We start from the raw sequence: 18,928 nt of genomic DNA, 5'->3' as shown, positions 1-18,928 counted from the left end.
GCCTGTGTAAAAATAAGCAATTCTACTAGGCTATTATTCTGACAGCAACTCTGGCTAATGTAGTTCCCAGGAAGAGAGATTTTAACAGAACTGTTTTCTTTGATGTGTAATTTTAAAGCCCTTTCCCACAGCTATAATGCTGGAATTATTTGATGATATATATGGTCCAATTTGATGTGAAACAAAATGTACCTTCTAAAAGAATCGCTGCTTTCAGTTCATACCTAGTTTTAAATTGTACTGAGGCAAAAACAAAACAAAACAAAAAAACACGTATTTTTCTTCTCTTCCAAGAGGAGGTATACGTTTTCTCTCCACAGATTCCTTGCTTATGTAATGGTAACACGAAGAAATTTCTAAAAATATCTTGAAGTAAAAATACAGCTGTGATAGAGAATATTGGATGGAGTTGTTAAGAATCCAAGCTTTAATGGAAGACTTTCCATTCAGGTTGTTTGTGTTGCTTGTGTGTTCTCACCGTGAACACTGTCTCTCCGTTTTCACTGCGCCAGTGTTAAGTAGTGTCGGGTTTTAAAAATATAGTCTACTAAATGCAGTTATCTCTGGTTTGTTTTTTTTTTAAGTTTATTTATTTTGAGAGAGAGCAAGTGAGCATGAGCAGGGGAGGGACAGAGTGAGAGAGAGAGAGAGAGAGAATCCCAAGCTGAGCAGGGAGTCTGACGTGGGGCTCAATCCCACAACCGCAAGATCAGACCTGAGCCCGTATCAAGAGTCGGACGCCGACTGAGCTACCCAGGTGCCCCAAAGTTATCTCTGTTAAGTGGAGACATTACGATGTAATCAGTTGTGATGTAATTGTGTCTAAGTTGTGTCACAGCTGAGTACCTACGAAAGATACACTTGTTATTTTTTTAAAGTCAAATAACTGAATGGACCTTACATTAGCATTTTATTTTACAATGGGAAAATGGAGGCACAAAGTTTATAAATCAATTCCTCAAGGTCACACAGCTTGTTAGTCGCAAGCAGGAGATCCCACGTCCAGACTCAATGGTTCATTCGTTGTATCATCTTCTATTTGGCTTTCCCTATTGGTGTTTGTCAGCAAAAGGTCAGAGGAAGTAGAACACAGTTATAAGATGCAGTAGGGCCTTGTGTATGGTTTAAAGCTGTTTTAGATCCAGGGGCTCCTGGGTGACTCAGTCGTGTAAGCGCTTGACTCTTGATTTCAGCTCAGGTCGTGATACCACGGATCGCGCTGCACTGATAGCGTAGAGCCTGCTTCGGATTCTCTCTCTCCCTCTATCTACCCCTCCCTCTGTCCCTCTCAAAATCAATGAATAAACTTAAAAAAAAAAAAATAACTTTTTTAGATCCGGACTTGAGGGACTCCTGCCTCTCTGGAGGCAGAGATGAAGGAGCTAATGGAGCAGGGAAGCTGAGAGAAAATGGAGAGGCAGTAAAGAGACAAGCAGAGTGAGCTTCGGTTTCATGGTATACACTTGCGGTTTTGCACGTCCCCCAAACTGGGCCATATTTGGTGGGCTGAAAAGTTGACTCACTGGCCGCCATGATGATGTGGATTGGCACATTCATCACTATTTTCAAACCACTAAGGTTAGAAAGAAGTATTGAACATGTTAAGTCAGTTGATGGGTTGTTTTTCAGTTGATGGATTTTTAAAAGGATTTGTGTGACTGAAATAGCCTACTTGATTGTGTTGGCAAGGAAACAAAGATACTGGAAGCAAAAGTAGATTTCAGGGAACCTTACTTTATTTTTTTCTTTAAGGTTTGATGTATCATATCCATTAAATAAATTTCTAACAGAATTTTAAAGGTAGTACTTTTCAAATTGGAATATTAAAATGTTGTTTAAATCCAACATATAGACACTCTAAATCGTGGTTGTTAAAACTGTGGTTTCTGAAGTTGGACTAACTGAATTTCAGTTCTTTAGTTGATTAGTTTATTAGTTTTAGGACTTACTTACTTACTTACTTTTCTGCACCTTAATTTTCTCATCCATGAAACGGGGATGATAATAGTATCTCCCTCTTTAAGAACGTGATAATATTGCAAGAAATAAATTGATATAGAAACACATATGCTGCCTCCTAATAAATAATCTGAAAATGGTAGCGTAACTTTTATTATTAAAGTTGTTATTGTTATTTGATTGATTATATTCCTCCCCGTCATCTCCACCCACATTTCCCCTTCCTGGCACATCTCTGTGTGTCCTTCAGTATTGATCTTCCCTAACTCTGTCATGTACAGTTCATGCCTCCCTTCCTCCATTACAGTATCTCTGATACAGTCTCAAGATGAGAGCCACTGTTGCGGGACCGATAAGAAGTGACCACCACAGCAGATTCACTGCCCTCACCTCAACACCTTTATTCCTAAACTTTTTCTGTTTTTCCCTTTGACATGAGGACTAACCACCCCTGCATGCCTACCATTCTCCTTTTCCCACCCTGGCCCCCTCTGAGTCTGTGTCTGTCACAACATCTCCCATCAGGGTGTGACAGCTCTGTAGCAAGTACTAGATGTGACTTTATTTGATAATAAAGGAGTGCCAGCTGATGCTATAATTATCTGTTTACATAATTATTTTCACTGCTACACACTGAGTTCCGAGGAACTTTTTCATGTTCATAGCCATAGTACCTAGTGAGTGTTGGCCACAAAGCAGGCAGTCACTACAAAGTTTCTTTTTAGAATGAATGATACTCATTTATGAATTGGAACACACAGCTATCATCCTGTGCTGAAGTCTACTACTTAACTGAAAGCTGTGATCTCTTACGAGGCAGTGTGATTTGGCGGAAGTGGCCTGAAGTAGGAGTAAGAAGATGAAGTTCTTTGACCTCAGCACCCATTTCTCTGGGCCCTGGTCTCCCAGCATTTAAAGGGGAGATGCACTTGCTTTGCCTCCTTTACAGACTGTTAGAGCCAGTACGAGATACTACTTTGCCAGTTAAAAGATTCTCAACAAATGTAAACTGGGCTACCGTTCTGGAGAAGAAGCAAATTTTATTAGCAACTATTGTACTTGATATAATTCCTACTTTGTTTTACAAAATTTCCAAAATTTCTATGATAGTTGAAAATTTGTGATGAGAAAAATATGTTGCCATAATGTCAGTCTGTGATGTAACACTGCAAGTATTTGAAAAACCATAAGCACAGTTTATTTATTTTAGGGTCTCATAATGTAATTTTTCCTGATATATGTGACTTTGTTTACATGCTTTATTTCATTACCTCCTAGAGCTTGAATTCCAGATGCATCCCTTTTTATATTTCTTTTGAGCCTTTTAATTGAAGTGTAGTTGACCTACAATGTTAGGTTAGTTTCAGGTGTATGACATGGTGAGGTCAGAACTCTGTATGCTGTGCTTACCTTTTAAGTACAGTTTCACTATCATCATTTTAATGCTTTCTGCTCTTGGATTTCTTTAATATTTTCTGATCCATGTATCTTAGTAAATTCACTTGAGCGGAACGGTGGCTACTAGCTACATGCATTGTGGTCTTGGAAGGATGGTCTTTGTTTTTTATAAAATGTAAAATCATTATCTTTTGCTAAAAGATGGTGATATCTTGTGTGTGTCTTAGGCATATTATTTATCTTCTTTGTGATTCACTATCACCACCTAGAAAATTGGGATAATAACAGTTGTTGATGTGATTAAATGGGAGACACATCTATAAATAACTTAAAATAGTTTCCTGGACATAGTAAATGCTCAGTAAAAGTTATGCCTCATTTTTCATTTTAATTCTGGAGTAGCATTGGGATCATTAATTTTTTCTTCCTAACCTGAAGTTTCTCTCTTATTTCTTCTTGATATAATCATCCCTAGATTTTTTTTTTTTTAGCACATCAAATCATGACCAAATGGGGTTTATCTGAGGAATACAAAGTTAGTTTAGCATCTGAACATCAGTTCAAGTAATTCAACATATATTAAAAAACTAAAAAAAAAGAAAAAACACTTCATCTGAATAGGTGTAGAAAAGGCATTTAACAAATCAAACATCCATTCCTGATAAAAACTCTCAGTTAAGTCAGAATGCAAGGAAACTTCTCTGACACGATCAAGGGCGTCTACAAAACTGTTGCTGGCATCGGACTGTCATGGTGAAAGAGTAAATTTTTTTTCCCCAAGATCAGTAACAAGACATGATATTTACTCTCATCCCTTGCTGTTTAGCATTATACTGGAGAATGTGATCAGTACAGTAAGAGAGAAAAGCCATCTGTCTTGAAGAAATAAAGCTGTCTTTTTTGTTTTAATTTTAGATTTACTGTAAGATGAAAAATGGACATTTATATATAGTTGTTGAATACAGAATTGAATGAAAACAGTAAAATAATGTCTAAAGTCTTTTCAGGTCATATAGTTTGAGAAATACATGTCGGAACTCTTATTTTTTTATTCATTGAAAACATCAGCCTAATGGAGATTCGAGTCCACCGAAGTTACTGTTTACCTGCCATCATCTTCCACTTGACTATTGAAATTTTCCTTTTCACATTTGCAGTAATTTCCACACCTTCTGATATTCATACCTGATGCTTACAGTACAGCATCTTTACAAATGTAGCAGATAATTTGAAAATACTTTTAGTGGGTGGTACTCCTTTAAAAAGTGTAATAATACGTATTACAGCTTTGGAATGAATGTAGATGGCACACTTTCTTTAGGAAAGTAAATCTTAAATTCACTGTTTTTTTTAAACCACACCCAGTTTACAATTAATGGTGGTTAGTGTTCAGTACCTGGGAAAGCTCCAAGTAGCAGAGTCTAGTTTTCACAAAATCTTTCCCTATATATATTCTTGCAGTTAGAGTGACTGTGTGAGTTAACACATGGATGATTCTAGTCACTATCTGCTGAAATTTCACATTTGAGGCGTAGTGTGTTCATACCAGGAGAACAAAGCTGAAATTACATACGGAATTTGCCTAATGAATCAACTTCATAACATTCTCTGTTTCACAATAGAAGTTCTACAGTGTTACTCATTTTAAACCATGCAATCGGTTTCATAAAGCTACATCATGACTTTGTTACTAAAGCATTAGTTTCCCAAAACTAGGTAGTATGTAGTAGGAGTTGAAACTCTGCTTATTATTAGTTCATAACTTGTCAGCATTTCAATTACAACTTACATCTTATTTTCTTAGCCATACTATTAACATAGATTATTTTGATCGTAAAGGTAATTATGTACCTATTCTTACCTTACTCCTTAAGATTTCTGCCACAATTTGTTTAATCATTTCCTTGCTTGGACATTTACTTTAAAGTTTCAGGTTTTATTATGCACAACTTTGTAATGACCACAATAGATTTGTATGTTATTTTGAATAATTAGCCTTGAGGAAAAAAAAGAGACAATCTCAAGAAGATGGAGAAGTGTATACAGTCTTAAGATTCGTAGGGTGATAGAAGTGTACAAGGACCCAAAGAGTTGATGAAGCTGATGATTTATTCTTCATTTCGTTCAAAGGTGATGGCAAGGTATTCCTGAAGAACTACCAAAATTGAAAAGAGGAGAGGGAAAAGGGAGAGACGGGGGGGGGGGTGGGGTGGGTTGGAGGGGAGAGACAGGGAGGCCAGGAGTCAGGGAGAGAACTGAAGATTGAGGGTGGAGTTAGCCGAGGATAACAGGATATGTTGTGTTGACACATTCTGGAGAGCCCCAGAGAGGGGTTGCTGCAGGAAAAGACATTAGGGGTTCCAGTATTTACACGCCATGAAAACACTTCTGGGACAAGGCGACCTTTTTGTTATTTGGAGCCTTTTAGACGAATGGGGGAAAAGGAAGAAAGTACATAACTAGTTAATTATATCAACAGGGAATGTGTAAATCATGTTCACACCTTAAAAAAGAGCACTGATTATGCTTTCATTTTGTATGAGGGGTGCCTTTGTAATGGTATGAAAATACTGAAATGTACTAGTCATATTACCACCTTCTTACTTGTGACTTCTTTCTGTGTATGTCTCCATCACTATCAAAAGAGGAGAGATGATAGGATCCAAGTGTGCCATGTCAAAATGTATCATTTGTCATGGATACTTTGAAAACAAAGGACTGACAGATATTAATTAGTTTGATTTGAGGGATCAGTCTAAGATTTGGTCATTTGTAACCTTCAATTTATGTTTCTTTTAATAAGTTTCATAGGAGAATTTACAAAGGAATCCCACTCCAGCTCAGAGGTGAAGTCTGGGCTCTACTTCTGGAGATCCCTAAAATGAAAGAAGAAACAAGAGACCTTTATAGTGTGAGTATGTACAGCTAACTTGTTTTGAAATTGAAAAGTAAAACCCATTTCCTTTCGCTTTCAAGGTGATGTAAGATATTCATGTCATTTGAAGTTATATTAAAATTACAGTACATTGAGTTTTCTAAGAAAATGTTATTTTCTATATCAGTCGGTCAGTATCAAGTGCTTTTCGTGTACTTGAAATGATCGGTGTTGGGGCATATTCGTGAGGAAAATGGACTAACCCCTCATCGTAGCTGCCCTTTGGCAGTGTGGTGTCACTAAAGAGATCTATGGTTCCCCCTCATGGACATTGTGGGAAGACGGCTGCGGAACTACCGTTACTCAACAGCTGCCTGTGTGTGCTTGATTGTTTGCTTCTGGGCATGAGAAAAAAAGTTTGCCTCCAAGATTAGTAGGTATTTCCCAGTTTTGTTATTTATTAATAAAAAGTCCAACTTTTGACTCCGTGATGAGTAACACTTTCCTTAAACTAGCTAATGTGTTAAATTTGTCTAGTCATTCCTCCAATACCCTTTCTAAACCTACCTTTTATATCAGTGTTTGAAAGGAATAGGAAACATATCTAAAAATCATTCTGAAATATATTCCTCAGAAAATGTAAATAAATGGAATAAATTAAAGTAGAATACAATGGCTAACAGAAAAATTATTTATAATTTAAACCCAGTACCAATCATAAAGGGAGCTTTGGAATACTCTTGATACTTTCTTTTCTTTTTCATATAATGTGTGTGTGTGTGTGTGTGTGTGTGTGTGTGTGTGTGTGTATGTGTAAAATTTTACCAAGATGAAAGATAAAAAAATGGTTAATTTTAAAGAGTTACTTATTTTGTGTGTCTGAAACATTTTTTAAATTCGCTATTTGGGCCCTACCCAGACTATGGGTTTATGTCTTAGGATTTTAGAGTTTCACATTATTTTAGCCTGTTGATAAGATAATTTGCTTTTAGTACCGTAGTTTTAGAGCCAGTATTGAAAGTGATGTCTGAGAAAACATACAGAATGTAACCCCAGCCCCTAGAACAGTGTGCCTGGCTACGTAGTAGTGCTCATTAAATTTTGGTTGAGTTAATGAGAGAACACAGTTCCTCTTCCTTCGCCTGCTCCATTCGTTTCCTTGGGCTGCCGCAGAGTGCCACAAACTGAGTGGCTCAGCACAGCGGCAGTGTCTTCTGTCTCACTTCTGGAGGAGAGAAGTCTGGCGTCAGGGTGTTGGTGGGCCCAGGGTTTCTCTTCAGGCTCGGGGACACTCCTTCCTGCCCCCTCCTCGCTGCGGGGATTGCCGGTGCCCCCCGGGCACGCCTGGGCCCACAGCCACATCCCTCGTCTCCGCCTTGTCTTCACGTGGCCTTCTCCCTGTGCGCATCTGTGTGTCCCACCTGATAAGGACGCCAGGTACTGGAATTGGGGTCCATCCCAATCCAGGATGGTCTCATCTTAACTTGATGACATTTGCAAAGACCCTAATCCCCAAATCAGGTCACATTTCCAGGTTCTGGATAGATGTGAATTTGGGGAGGGGGCCTTGTTCGACCCAGCACAGGTACTGGTAGCAGCACTGTGCTTTCAGTTCCTTTTAGACCTTTTCTCTGTGGCATAAAATGATCCGGGCACTGGTTCACACGAGAGATCCATTCAGTAAGTGCCAGTTGTACGATAGCAACCACAAAGGAAATGACTGGCCCGTCAGTACTTCCATCCCTTTCGAACACTGCCATCAGTTCCTCTTTTGACTCTCTGAGTTTTCCCGGCATCATTATTTGATCTTCTTCCTTTCCCATTCCTTCCTACTCTCCCTTCTCCAAAGATGGTATGAACTGCCCTCTTCAGGTTGGAACTTCACTAGGAGTCGAACTGCTGAGATTTTTCTCAGGTGGGTGAGATGGTCCCTGGCTCCTGAGCTGGCGCTCTTGTCTACCACCTCCTCCTATTCTTTTAGTTGCACCTCAGTGTCATCTGCCTCTCTTGTGTCCCTGATCGTTCTCACGGCCGGCGGTTCAGTCCGTCGCGGTTAACTGCCTCACCTACGGCCTTCTCAGCCTCACCTACAGGCGTCATAATCTTGTTGGCCCAACACACAGGGATATCCCGAGTTTGCACGTAAATGCTTTCCGCCGTTCTTCCACCTTCAGGTTTATAGGGTCATTAGATCCGATTTCTTTGAAATGAAATGTGTGTTTTGTATTATTGTTGACACTCCTGGGTCTCAGCCACCCAGTTCCAGAGATAACCAAGAAGCTGCTTTCCCTCCTTGCACTGAGGTAAGAAATATGCTTGATTCCCTGTATTCTGTACTCTTGTGTGTAAACAGGCAATGACATCATCTTTCTGACCCGTTACTTTTTTTTACTACTTAACTGGGATTTGCTTCTGTCTTGAGGCCTTTTTATGTTGGATTTCCTTGTCCTATAGAGAAAGTAATACTATAGACATATTTGCGTTTTTTTCTGCCTTTGAACTATTTTATCATGTCCTATCAAACATTTCTTTCTGTCTTTAGACTTCTCAGTTTTTGCCAGGAGGCCTGTAGAATGATAATTGAAACCTCTTTACTTGCCCATTACCTTAAAAAAAATTAAAGAACAAATATGAACAGATTATCATTTTTGAACTAAATTTTGGTATCAACTTTTATCACTGATAGTATACAATAACATTTTAGTGGTCATGTGATTCTAATACAGTACTGTAAATATCTTCCTCTGTATTTAGGACTTTGAAGTAGACCATGGTTACTCATCATGATTTTAAAAGCTACAGAAACTGCCGTTCTCCGAGCTCCTGCCTCAGAACCCAAGAGTACACATAGTCATGAAACACTTAACACATACACTCATATTCCGGATAGCCTACTTCTTTCTACTTTTAGCTGAAGTCGAGAATTAGCAGTTGTGTTTTTATATGTGTTCGTTGGAGTTAAGACAGATATAGATAGATAGAGATATATACACCAGTACATGGTAAATGAGTCAGTTATAATAGCGTATGTAGATGCTTAATTATACTTAAGCATGGTTAAGTATAGATTAGTATAAATTTTAATCTCTTATCTAGTTAAACTTGGGAGATTAAATATATTCACTTAGCTCCCTTCCTCCCTGAAATGCCACTAAATTGACAGCAGTTTTTGAAAAAGCAAGCCCGCAAGGAATATGAAAATGGAAGAGAGAATGCTGCCAATTTTTGGAAACCAGAATTCAGACAAACATTTAATAAACTTAGCAGACCCGGGAAAATGAAATCCTAGGCTGGCTGTGGGAGATGGGAGACGCAACCTGATTTATATCTGAGTCTCCAGAAGGCTTGGTAGTTGCCAACTCCAGGTACCTCTGGGAGTGGAAGGGAAGCTGAAAACAGTGGAAGCGGTTCAGAGTCCGGTGGCAGAAGCAGTGAGACCCCCGAGGTCCCTCTGCAGCCCTGGCTCGAGGCTGAGGTCTACTGTTTGGAGAGAGTGAACCAGAGGCCTCTGGACTGGAGAGGACACACACGTTGCAGAGGGTGGGGCCACTGTGACGAGGGCACGGAAGAGTACATGTCCTGCACTGGGAGCGTCCCAGCCTCTCCCCCTGTACTCCCTGAACGTTGGCAGCCACGTGCTTGGCTTCCCGACAGGAGCCCAGAAGACACTTCTCTGGGGGACCTGCCCAGCCCCAGAAAATACACCCAGACGTACTGGCTTCAGGGGGACCCCCCAGTGGAGCTGCCCAGCCACGTCACTCTACAGTGAGGACACGGTGGTGAAGCCCCACCTCCGCACACAGAGCTTTCCATCAGCTTCTAGTGTTGTACTTTTAAATAGAAGCAGACAACGAAATACCTCTGTTCATTTGAGGAAAGGAGCTAACATGAAAGACAAACGAGAACAAATGGAAAAAAAAAACTTGTAAGAAACAGACTATACAGCAAGAAGAAAACTTTAAAAAAAAAAAACCCATCACAGATATCTTCAGAGGGATTGAAATAGATGTTACATCCATAAAGCAAGTACAGGATGCTATTAAAAGGAACCTTTGAGAACAACAGAGAGTTATTAATTACAAAAAATCAAAATAGAACTGAAAGATTTTAGAGAAGTTTGAGAATAACAATTGAAGGAGTTTTCCAGAAAGATGATAAAGTCAAAGAGATGGAAAGTAATAGAGAAAATATAAGAAAATTAAATGACAGCCCAGGAGATCCCACACTGTGATAGCAAGAGTTCCAGAAAGAGAAAATGGGAATGCGGCAGGAAGGTTTGAGGAAATCGACACAGGAGTTACTGAAGAAATTACTCAGAACTGAGAGATGGGAGTCCGAGTTGTTAAGATTGAAAAGATCTGTCAAGTGCCCAACCCTGTGGATAAAAATAGATACAAATCAAGCACAGAAATGTAAAGTTTCAGAATGTGGAGAGAAAACTGCTTACAAGCTTCTAGAGAGAAAAAGATTTCATACAAAGAAACCAGAATTAGAGTTGCAACACCGGAAGCTCTAGAAGACAGTAAAGGCAGTGCCTTTTGAGCAGAAGTAGTTTCCAGCTTAGAATTCTAAAACAGCCAGACAGTTAAGTAAGGAGGTAGAATTACCAGACATTCAGAGTTTCAAAAAAATTTACCTTCCGTACACCCTCCACAGGAGTTACTAGAAGATGTGCCCCTCCAGGACAAGGGAATAAACCAAGAAAGAAGAAGATGTGAGACCCAGGAAACAGGGGACCCAAGCGAAGGATGGCCCAGCTGAGGGTGAAAGGGACACCCCCACACCCCAGCTGTGCAGCACATCCTGAGGTCCGGGAGCCCAAGGCTGGAGCTGGACAGGAGGCTGTGGCAGAACACCCGCAAGAAGTGGAAATGGGAGAGTACCTTTTCCCCTGCAACAGCACCGGAGGAGATCAGTGCGGCTTCAAGTGAGTTTGGGATTGGATTAGCAGCAAGCAAACAGAAAATGAAGCAAATCAAGAAAGAAGGCAATGATTAGCTTGAAGGAAAACAAAAACACTGTGCCGGAAAGCAACAAGAACTCATAATGGACTGCGTGGCCCAGCTGTGAAGTGCTTTTACGTAGTCTGAGCAGTGCAAACTCGGAGAAGTTCTTCCTTCAAAATTAAAATCTGTATGGTTAAGATGAATGAGAGAAGGTGGTGGGAAGAGGAGAGGATGGGTGTGAGGGAGACCCGAGTCGGGAGAGGGTGGGGGGGATGGGTGGGAGGGACGCTCTTCATGGTGTGCCTTGTCATATTCGTTGGTGAGCCATGGGCGTGGTCTTCCTAAATGAAAACAGCTTTTAAATGAGAATTATGTTTTGATTTATTATTTTAATGAGAATTATTTTCAACGACTGATTTCCATAAAAACATGCTTTCTTCCCCTCTTTTTTCTCTTCAGAAATTAAAGCACAGAGCACGGGGCTGTTCACCTGACATCAGACAAATAGACCTTGACGTCAACCGCACATTTAGGGACCATATTATGTTTAGAGACCGATATGGTGTTAAGTAAGTAAAGTTTGAAATATAAATGGCATTTATAAGTAGTGTTTATTAAAGTCTTCATTAACTTAAAACATGAGTAAGTAGAATGTCTTATATGAACTATAATTTTGATGTATGTCCTAAAAGTTTAAGCTCATTTGGTCTGTGTTGTATGAAACTTAGGATCTAGGTTAACTGAAATTTTTTAACCTTTGACATAGTAGATGCCATACAGTTGGTAAGGAATCATTTTATGATCCAAGAATGGTTAAAAATACAGTAGCTACTTTTATTACAATCTTAGTAAAGAAATTTGAGATTGTGTTACTTTTTGAGAACCATGTCAGTGACAAATAGATCCCTATAAATTTGACCCCAAAGCATAGCTGAAACAAAAAAAGAGGAATGGATGAATGAATGAGTACTACCGTTTACGAATGAGAGGGATAGTTTTGATGACCTCAGGATCAGGTAGAGTTCAACAAAAGAAACAGAAACCCGGTGAGAGGTGTGTATTCAGAGATTTATTGAGAGGAGTTGGTTTATACACTAGCGGGGGCTGGCGAGGCACGTCCCCTGATGGGGAGGCAGGCCATCAGAAAGGACAGGCTGGCACTCGTGAGCACAAGCCGGGCTGCTTTCCACAGAAAGAGCTGCTCCAGGGAAGCCTCACATCTCTCTTAAAACCTTTCAACCGATTGAATCAGGCCCAGCCAGACTATCTAGGACAATTGCCCCTACTTAAAGTCAGCAGATTATAGATTGTAATCGCATCTACCAAATATACCTTCTTTCAGTAACACCTAGGTTAGCTTTTGAATAACTGGGAGTTGTAGCCTAACCAAGGTGACACATAAACCTGACTGTGACCGTGTATCCTTGTCGACTCAGTTTCCGAATACAGATAAATACAAGGCCATACTTTTGCCTAACGCGATTTTGCCTAGGACTGAAACTATGCTAGTCCTTACCCCGCAAGAGGATGCAAAGTCTTTGGTGATGGTTACTCTTTTGCTTTGATATTCTGAAACCTAAATACTGCGATATAAAGTTAATTATTATTAATATATCTAATATAGCTAATACATTAGATGAAAAGGGAAAAGGAAGGAGGAAGACAAAAATATTTTTAAAATATATATATTTATGTATACACACACACACACACACACACACACACACACGCCAAAATAAGAAATGCTCAGAACAGTGATAACGGTCATTTCTGTGGCTGGGCACGTGGTGGTGGCTGGGTTCCACTACACATTTCATATTCCCTTTGTCCTCTGCAAGTACCTCAGCTGGTAGTGGTTCTCTACCTGGTGGGATGACCTAAATTTTAATTCGGGACCATTAGCAGTCCTGCCTGAATTAGATTGCTGTATTTTTCCATTGACTTCAGTCGCAAGGTTTGGTTATACTAAGAGACCCCCTAAGTATTCTCCTGTGTTCTGGACATAGTCTTCCTCGCATCCATTATGTAGTAGCAACTCAGTTTCTCCTTAGTAGCCAGGATCAACCCCTCCAACCAGTACAGTCAGCCTCCTTCGCCTGGTGATTCAGAGGCTTGAGGAGCCCAAAGTGGCTGGGTGGCAATCTCAACTACCAGTTCAGTGGGATTGCTCCTAGACCAGCAGCGCTTAAGGCTGATGGGATGGGAAGCAAACGTTTTGCTAGTGGACTCCTAGGGATCATAGTGGGTTGAGCCGTCCCCATTTCTGCCGCTTGAATCTTGGAACCCAGTTCCTGGCTGTGGGACAGATAGCGCCATGTCGTGGGGGCTTATCGAGAGCACATGCAGCTTCCCACGGCACGTGGCCCCAGCCCTGCACGGTATCGTACTGAGCTGGCACTGTAATAGGCTTCGCCAGGCCTCCATAGTTCTGTGAAGCTGGCTGCTCCCATGTGGTCGATTTTGAATTTTTTTTTTTTTTTCAACGTTTATTTATTTTTGGGACAGAGAGAGACAGAGCATGAATGGGGGAGGGGCAGAGAGAGAGGGAGACACAGAATCGGAAACAGGCTCCAGGCTCCGAGCTATCAGCCCAGAGCCCGACGCGGGGCTCGAACTCACGGACCGCGAGATCGTGACCTGGCTGAAGTCGGACGCTTAACCGACTGCGCCACCCAGGCGCCCCCCATGTGGTTGATTTTGTAGTGAGAATAGTTCAGTGAAGGATGGCAGCGAGTTTGAGAGGTTGTGAAGCCCTTTGTGTTTTTTGGTGTAAATTTTATCAGAACGAATGTCATCTAACCTTGAATTTAGACCGTATAGATTATCGTTCACGTTTGAGCTGGGGGTCATTTCTTTATTACAACAGTGATTTTGTCTGGATTATCTGTTTTGAGGCAAACTGTTTATTTAAGTTTGTGTTTTTAAAAATAGGTGAAACAAGTAAATTGTGTTTAATATAAATTCTCTTTTCTCTAGGCAACAATCCCTATTCCATGTTCTTGCTGCATATTCTATTTATAACACGGTGAGTTGGAGCACACCCACCCACAGCTCTTTGGGTTGTATTCTGAGGAACTGGAAGAACTCTTGGGGCTCTCCCTGCCTCTGTGGGTCTTTTCAAGGCTCCTCTGGTGACCCTGGGGTCTTAGAACAGAGCCACTTTGAAGTGGGAAAAACCACCGCATGCCAGTGAATCTCTCGTTTTCCCCTCTTTCTCTGGATTGTTTTGTTGTTTTGTGATGTTGTTTGTCTTGTTTTTATTTTACACAGTAGCGCTGAGAATGAGCAGGGCTAGAAGTTTAGGGAGTCAGTGGGCAGATTAATTTTTGCTTGACCCTTGAACATTCCTCACCACCACTGGGACCGAGGTTGCCTTTCAGGGTATGGACCTACTTGCCAAGCCCAGGAGCAGGCTAAAAGTAAACTTGTTGGTAATGGAACATGTTGTTCTTAACGTACTTATAACTCAGGGGAACATAATAATTTGGGGAAAGATAAATTAGTGTTGAACCTAATGTGGATGTTAAATAAATGCTTGTTGACTGGGTTCTAAGGAGGACAACCTTGAACCTTGGGTGTGTGATTTCTATTATAGTAAAGCATTTCAGTTATGAGAAAGTTCAAGCTAGGACAAGTTAAAGAGTTTATTAAAGGCCATTTCATAGAAATGAAGCAATGGTTGGGCCTCATGGAATTTGGAGCTGGACAGTGAGAGTGAGAAGACTTCACTGAGAAAGAGAGCTATACTCTGTCTTTTCCACTCTGAGGCCATGTGGTAACTCTGATTATCTCTGTAAACTGTTTGTCCCACTATCTCTGTCCAGATTCCTTTCTTTGCCTACTTTTCACTTTTCCCATGGCTAAAATAGCACCCACAGAATGGTCGACATGACCATTCTTTGAAATTGCATTCCACCATCTGATTACAGATCTCCTGGAGAGAGTATGGGATTAGTCAGTGCAGCCGATTAACTGTTCCCCTGGGGTCAGGTGACCTCTTCTACTCCAGCAGCTTTGGTTCATGTGGCACAAACATGAAGCCCTAAGGCCCCATCGTAAGCAGGGAGTATGGGGAGAGTAGGCAATTCTCAGAGAAGGGACAGAGACTGGTTGGGTATCCCAAAATGTGTCTATATAAAGGCCTGGAAATCCAGAGGAAAAGAGACAGCAACGTGGAAACTGTAGGAGGAGAGAAATTTGCCAGCATTTGAACAAAGAGGGGGAGTATTGAACTGAGAATCATACATACAAAGGAAAAATAAACCTAGCACTCTTTACAGAAGGTATAATGGTATTGAATAGGAGATAATAAAAATACATGCAGCTTTAGACTTTGTCCACACTTCTACATTCATTCTTGAATACAAATTTATTCTTTTATAGCATATAGTTCAGTGTTGTAAAAATTGTAGTCTTTATCTGTAGAATTGCCCATTCTTTAATGTGTTTAAGCATTTTCTGATTATTTTGTAGGGCAGTTTTTTATATGTGTATATCCATGTGATTTGATCTTAAAACCCCCAGTTTCTTTGTTCTCATTTGTCTTCAGGAAGTTGGATACTGTCAGGGGATGAGCCAGATCACAGCTTTGCTCCTTATGTATATGAATGAAGAAGATGCCTTCTGGGCCCTGGTCAAACTATTCTCAGGCCCCAAACATGCCATGCATGGTAAGAAAACCCCAGAGTTTACACAAAACAATAAACAGGGAAGGGAGAAAAAGGTAAATTAAAACAAAGTCAAACTTTGGGAGATGCTTGTTAGGGTTAAGGACAAAAAATTAATGTCTGGGAGTTTGTTCAGTTAATTAGTGTTTGTGAGTCATTTCTTATTTCCTCCTTCTTTATTGAACTTTGCTAAACATTTCTGTTCACGTTTATCTCTGTTGTGTTTGCCTCAAGGTATACTGTTGGCATTCTGAAATTCTCTCCTCACTTGCCCCCAGTCAGAAGAAGCTAATTTAGGTTTGGAGGAATTTAGGAAGAGCTGTGTTACCGGGAGAAATAAAAGATGCCTTTTGACCAGAACTTTCAGACTGTCATGCAGTTCTCATTTCAGTGAGATGTGTGCTTTGCTTCTTGTAGCCATAAAATTGATTCCATTTTACAATAAAAGGCTGCTGATGACATGCTGCGGGTACTTTGTTATTTAATATCTCAAAACTTGCATGAGTTTTTGGTTCTCAGGTTAGAAGATTGTTTTTAATAACCTTTTTCCTAAATCTGCCAAGCATATACAAGAGATTTTGGAGAGTTTGTATTGCAACTTCTCTTGGAAGTAAAAGTGCCATTTGCCCATATAATGCAAAATTATGTTCCCAGTGCCATCCATGATAATACCAAATTAAAAACATTTTTGACATGAATCCCTCTAAGAAATGGATCATCTAAGTTCCATTTGTGAGTAAGCTTGATGTGGTGAGGAACCTGCCACATGTTGAAAGTGATATTTTAACATTTTCAGAATTATGACTATAGCTTATTAAATCTCACGTTCTTACCATGTGGTTTCTATGGAGGTATTTTGTGGTGTGTGTGTGTGTGTGTGTGTGTGTGTGCGCGCGCGCCCGTGTGCATGTGCATGTGGTCATCTCCCTCAGTTTTCCTAGGGAATCTTTTTTTTTTTTTTTTTTAATGACTACTACTATTACTACTTCTACCGCTGATAACTGTTTCTGGACCCTTTGTATCCCATCAGTAGACTCCAAAAGTAAGAGGTAAGATACAGCATTTTGAACTGCCATCCAACACACAGTCATTTGAAAAGGCATCTTGAAGAAAAACGACTGTCCCTTATCCATCTTTATTTTGACTGGCGTTGCTCCTCTGTGCTGAAGTGCAGAGGCATGTGCAGAGGCATACTCAGGAGTATGTAATCACGTGGAAGATTGCCCAAGTTCAGGGAAGTCCTTTCTTTCAAACATACCCGATAGCTTACTTTCAGCAGTTGTCACCAGTCTAATCTGTAAAGTAACATTCTTACTATCCTAACGTTTGCATTTATTGTGCAGCTTAGGTCATTATCGTGGGTAAGTTTATACTTAGAGATATTTGCTTCTAGGTCTGCAGATGGAATTTTATAACTAAAGGTTGCCTCGGTTCTTTGCAAATCCTGTATGATAGTGATGTCACTTAGAAATGTATAGAATAAAGTGAGGGCTGAAGAAAATGAGATTTTAAAACACCAAGTCCGGGATATCACTAACAAGTGAAGAAATGTTAGCTATCTTAGCATCCTTGAGCTAGTGTTTATTACTGAGGGGCATTGCCTTTTTCAAAATGAGACCTTTTCTTGAAATTCTTCCAATTCCCATTCTTATCAAATTGACCAGGAAAGTGGCACAGATATAGATTTTTTTTTTTTTTATGACCTAATTTCCCTGGAAAATGTTACTATGGGAGGCATAGAATCTCTATCTCTGGAAATTTTTACAAATACCTTAGAAAACTGAAAATTAGTTAACAAATAGGCCTTCCCCAAAGATTATAAAGCAGTGTTTCCCAAAAGCATGTCTCTTGCGTTCTTGGAGAAACACAGTTTTAATTTTTGGAAACAGATGTTCTGTGGGGGAAAAAAAAAGGTGGACTCTACGATCAACTAAGTCTGGCAGAGAGAGCTAAACAAAGTTTCTTTAGTTTATAAAACATGTTAGTAGCATTAGGAAGCTCTTATGTATCATGAATATGCAACAAGGGTTCCTATAACACAAGGTCCTTCCTCTGGATTCTTTTTTAAAAACAGAGCACAGCTATTAACATCCTTCAAAGTTACAGAAAGCCCAGACTGGAAATAACTAATGGGAGAAATGATGCATCTGTTAAGGATACTTCCTTTCTAATGCATTGTGTAGAATATCTGAAAGGAAACTTATAAATAAACATACATGTAGGGTTCCATGAGATAAATACACAAAATCAGTACTAATTCACCATTTACGATTTGTTACTTCCTAGAAATCTTACAGATTATATTGTGTAATCAGATGGGATAAACTACAACGTTAGATAGAATGTTGATCATATAGTGCCAGAATGTCTTAGATGATGTCAAATATCGCTTACAGAAAGGATTAAAAGTGATAAAAACTTTGGAAGCACAATATTAATGAAGTTGTTAGAGTAAGACTGAAAAAAGTAATGTTTGTTATGTAGGATATTGACAGTAAAATAAAATGGTAAGTCCTTAAGACTAGAATAACCTATAAAAAATTTGTACATTTAAACCACAAGGGACTCTTAAATCCAGAGAGCAAACTAAGGGTTCCTCGAGGGGTATCGGGTGGTTGATGGGCTATGTGGGTGAGGGGCTGTAATGAGGGCCCTTGTTGGGATGAGCACTGGGTGTTGTATGTAAGTGATGAATCACTAAATTCTACTCCTGAAACCGTTGTTACACCATATGTTAACTAACTTGATTTTACGTAAAATTTAAAAAAAAGAAATTTTAAAAAATTTGCACATTTAAGATATGCTTTAAGATACTTCAAGAGAACAGATAATCCTGATAAATGGCTTCAGTTCATTTTTCATCTTTTCTTAATTTCTAAGTTTCCCTTTTAATTCAGAAATATTGTCCTCTTTTATATTTTTACAAGGTTATAAGAGATCTCTGGCAAACAACTACTAGACCACAAGTTTCATTACCCAGAGCTCATACACGATTATTTCCTTGGTGGGGAGGACAAATATCTCACTAACTCCTGGGTTTTTGTTGTTGCTGACAGTTAAAAATGAAAACAATGTGTTGTATT

At 39.7% G+C, this 18,928-nt stretch overlaps 1 protein-coding gene across 4 annotated transcripts in view; it reads left to right on the top strand.

The window, feature by feature from the left end:
* The window catches only part of USP6NL (USP6 N-terminal like), a 181,336-nt gene that overhangs the window by 128,984 nt on the left and 33,424 nt on the right, over positions 1-18,928 (top strand). For 3 of the 4 annotated variants that reach the window (XM_032593820.1, XM_032593821.1, XM_030321082.1), the window contains 4 exons: positions 6,161-6,268; positions 11,638-11,747; positions 14,155-14,203; positions 15,728-15,848. In XM_032593820.1, the coding sequence (XP_032449711.1) occupies positions 6,161-6,268; positions 11,638-11,747; positions 14,155-14,203; positions 15,728-15,848 (388 nt within the window). Of the gene's footprint in view, positions 1-6,160; positions 6,269-7,644; positions 11,160-11,637; positions 11,748-14,154; positions 14,204-15,727; positions 15,849-18,928 lie in introns of those variants that run through there. The other variant, XM_032593822.1, reaches the window with a different exon arrangement.

Source organism: Lynx canadensis, chromosome B4, assembly GCF_007474595.2.
Source record: "Lynx canadensis isolate LIC74 chromosome B4, mLynCan4.pri.v2, whole genome shotgun sequence".
NCBI classification, from domain to species: domain Eukaryota; kingdom Metazoa; phylum Chordata; class Mammalia; order Carnivora; family Felidae; genus Lynx; species Lynx canadensis.
This window is presented reverse-complemented; position numbering and strand designations above follow the sequence as displayed.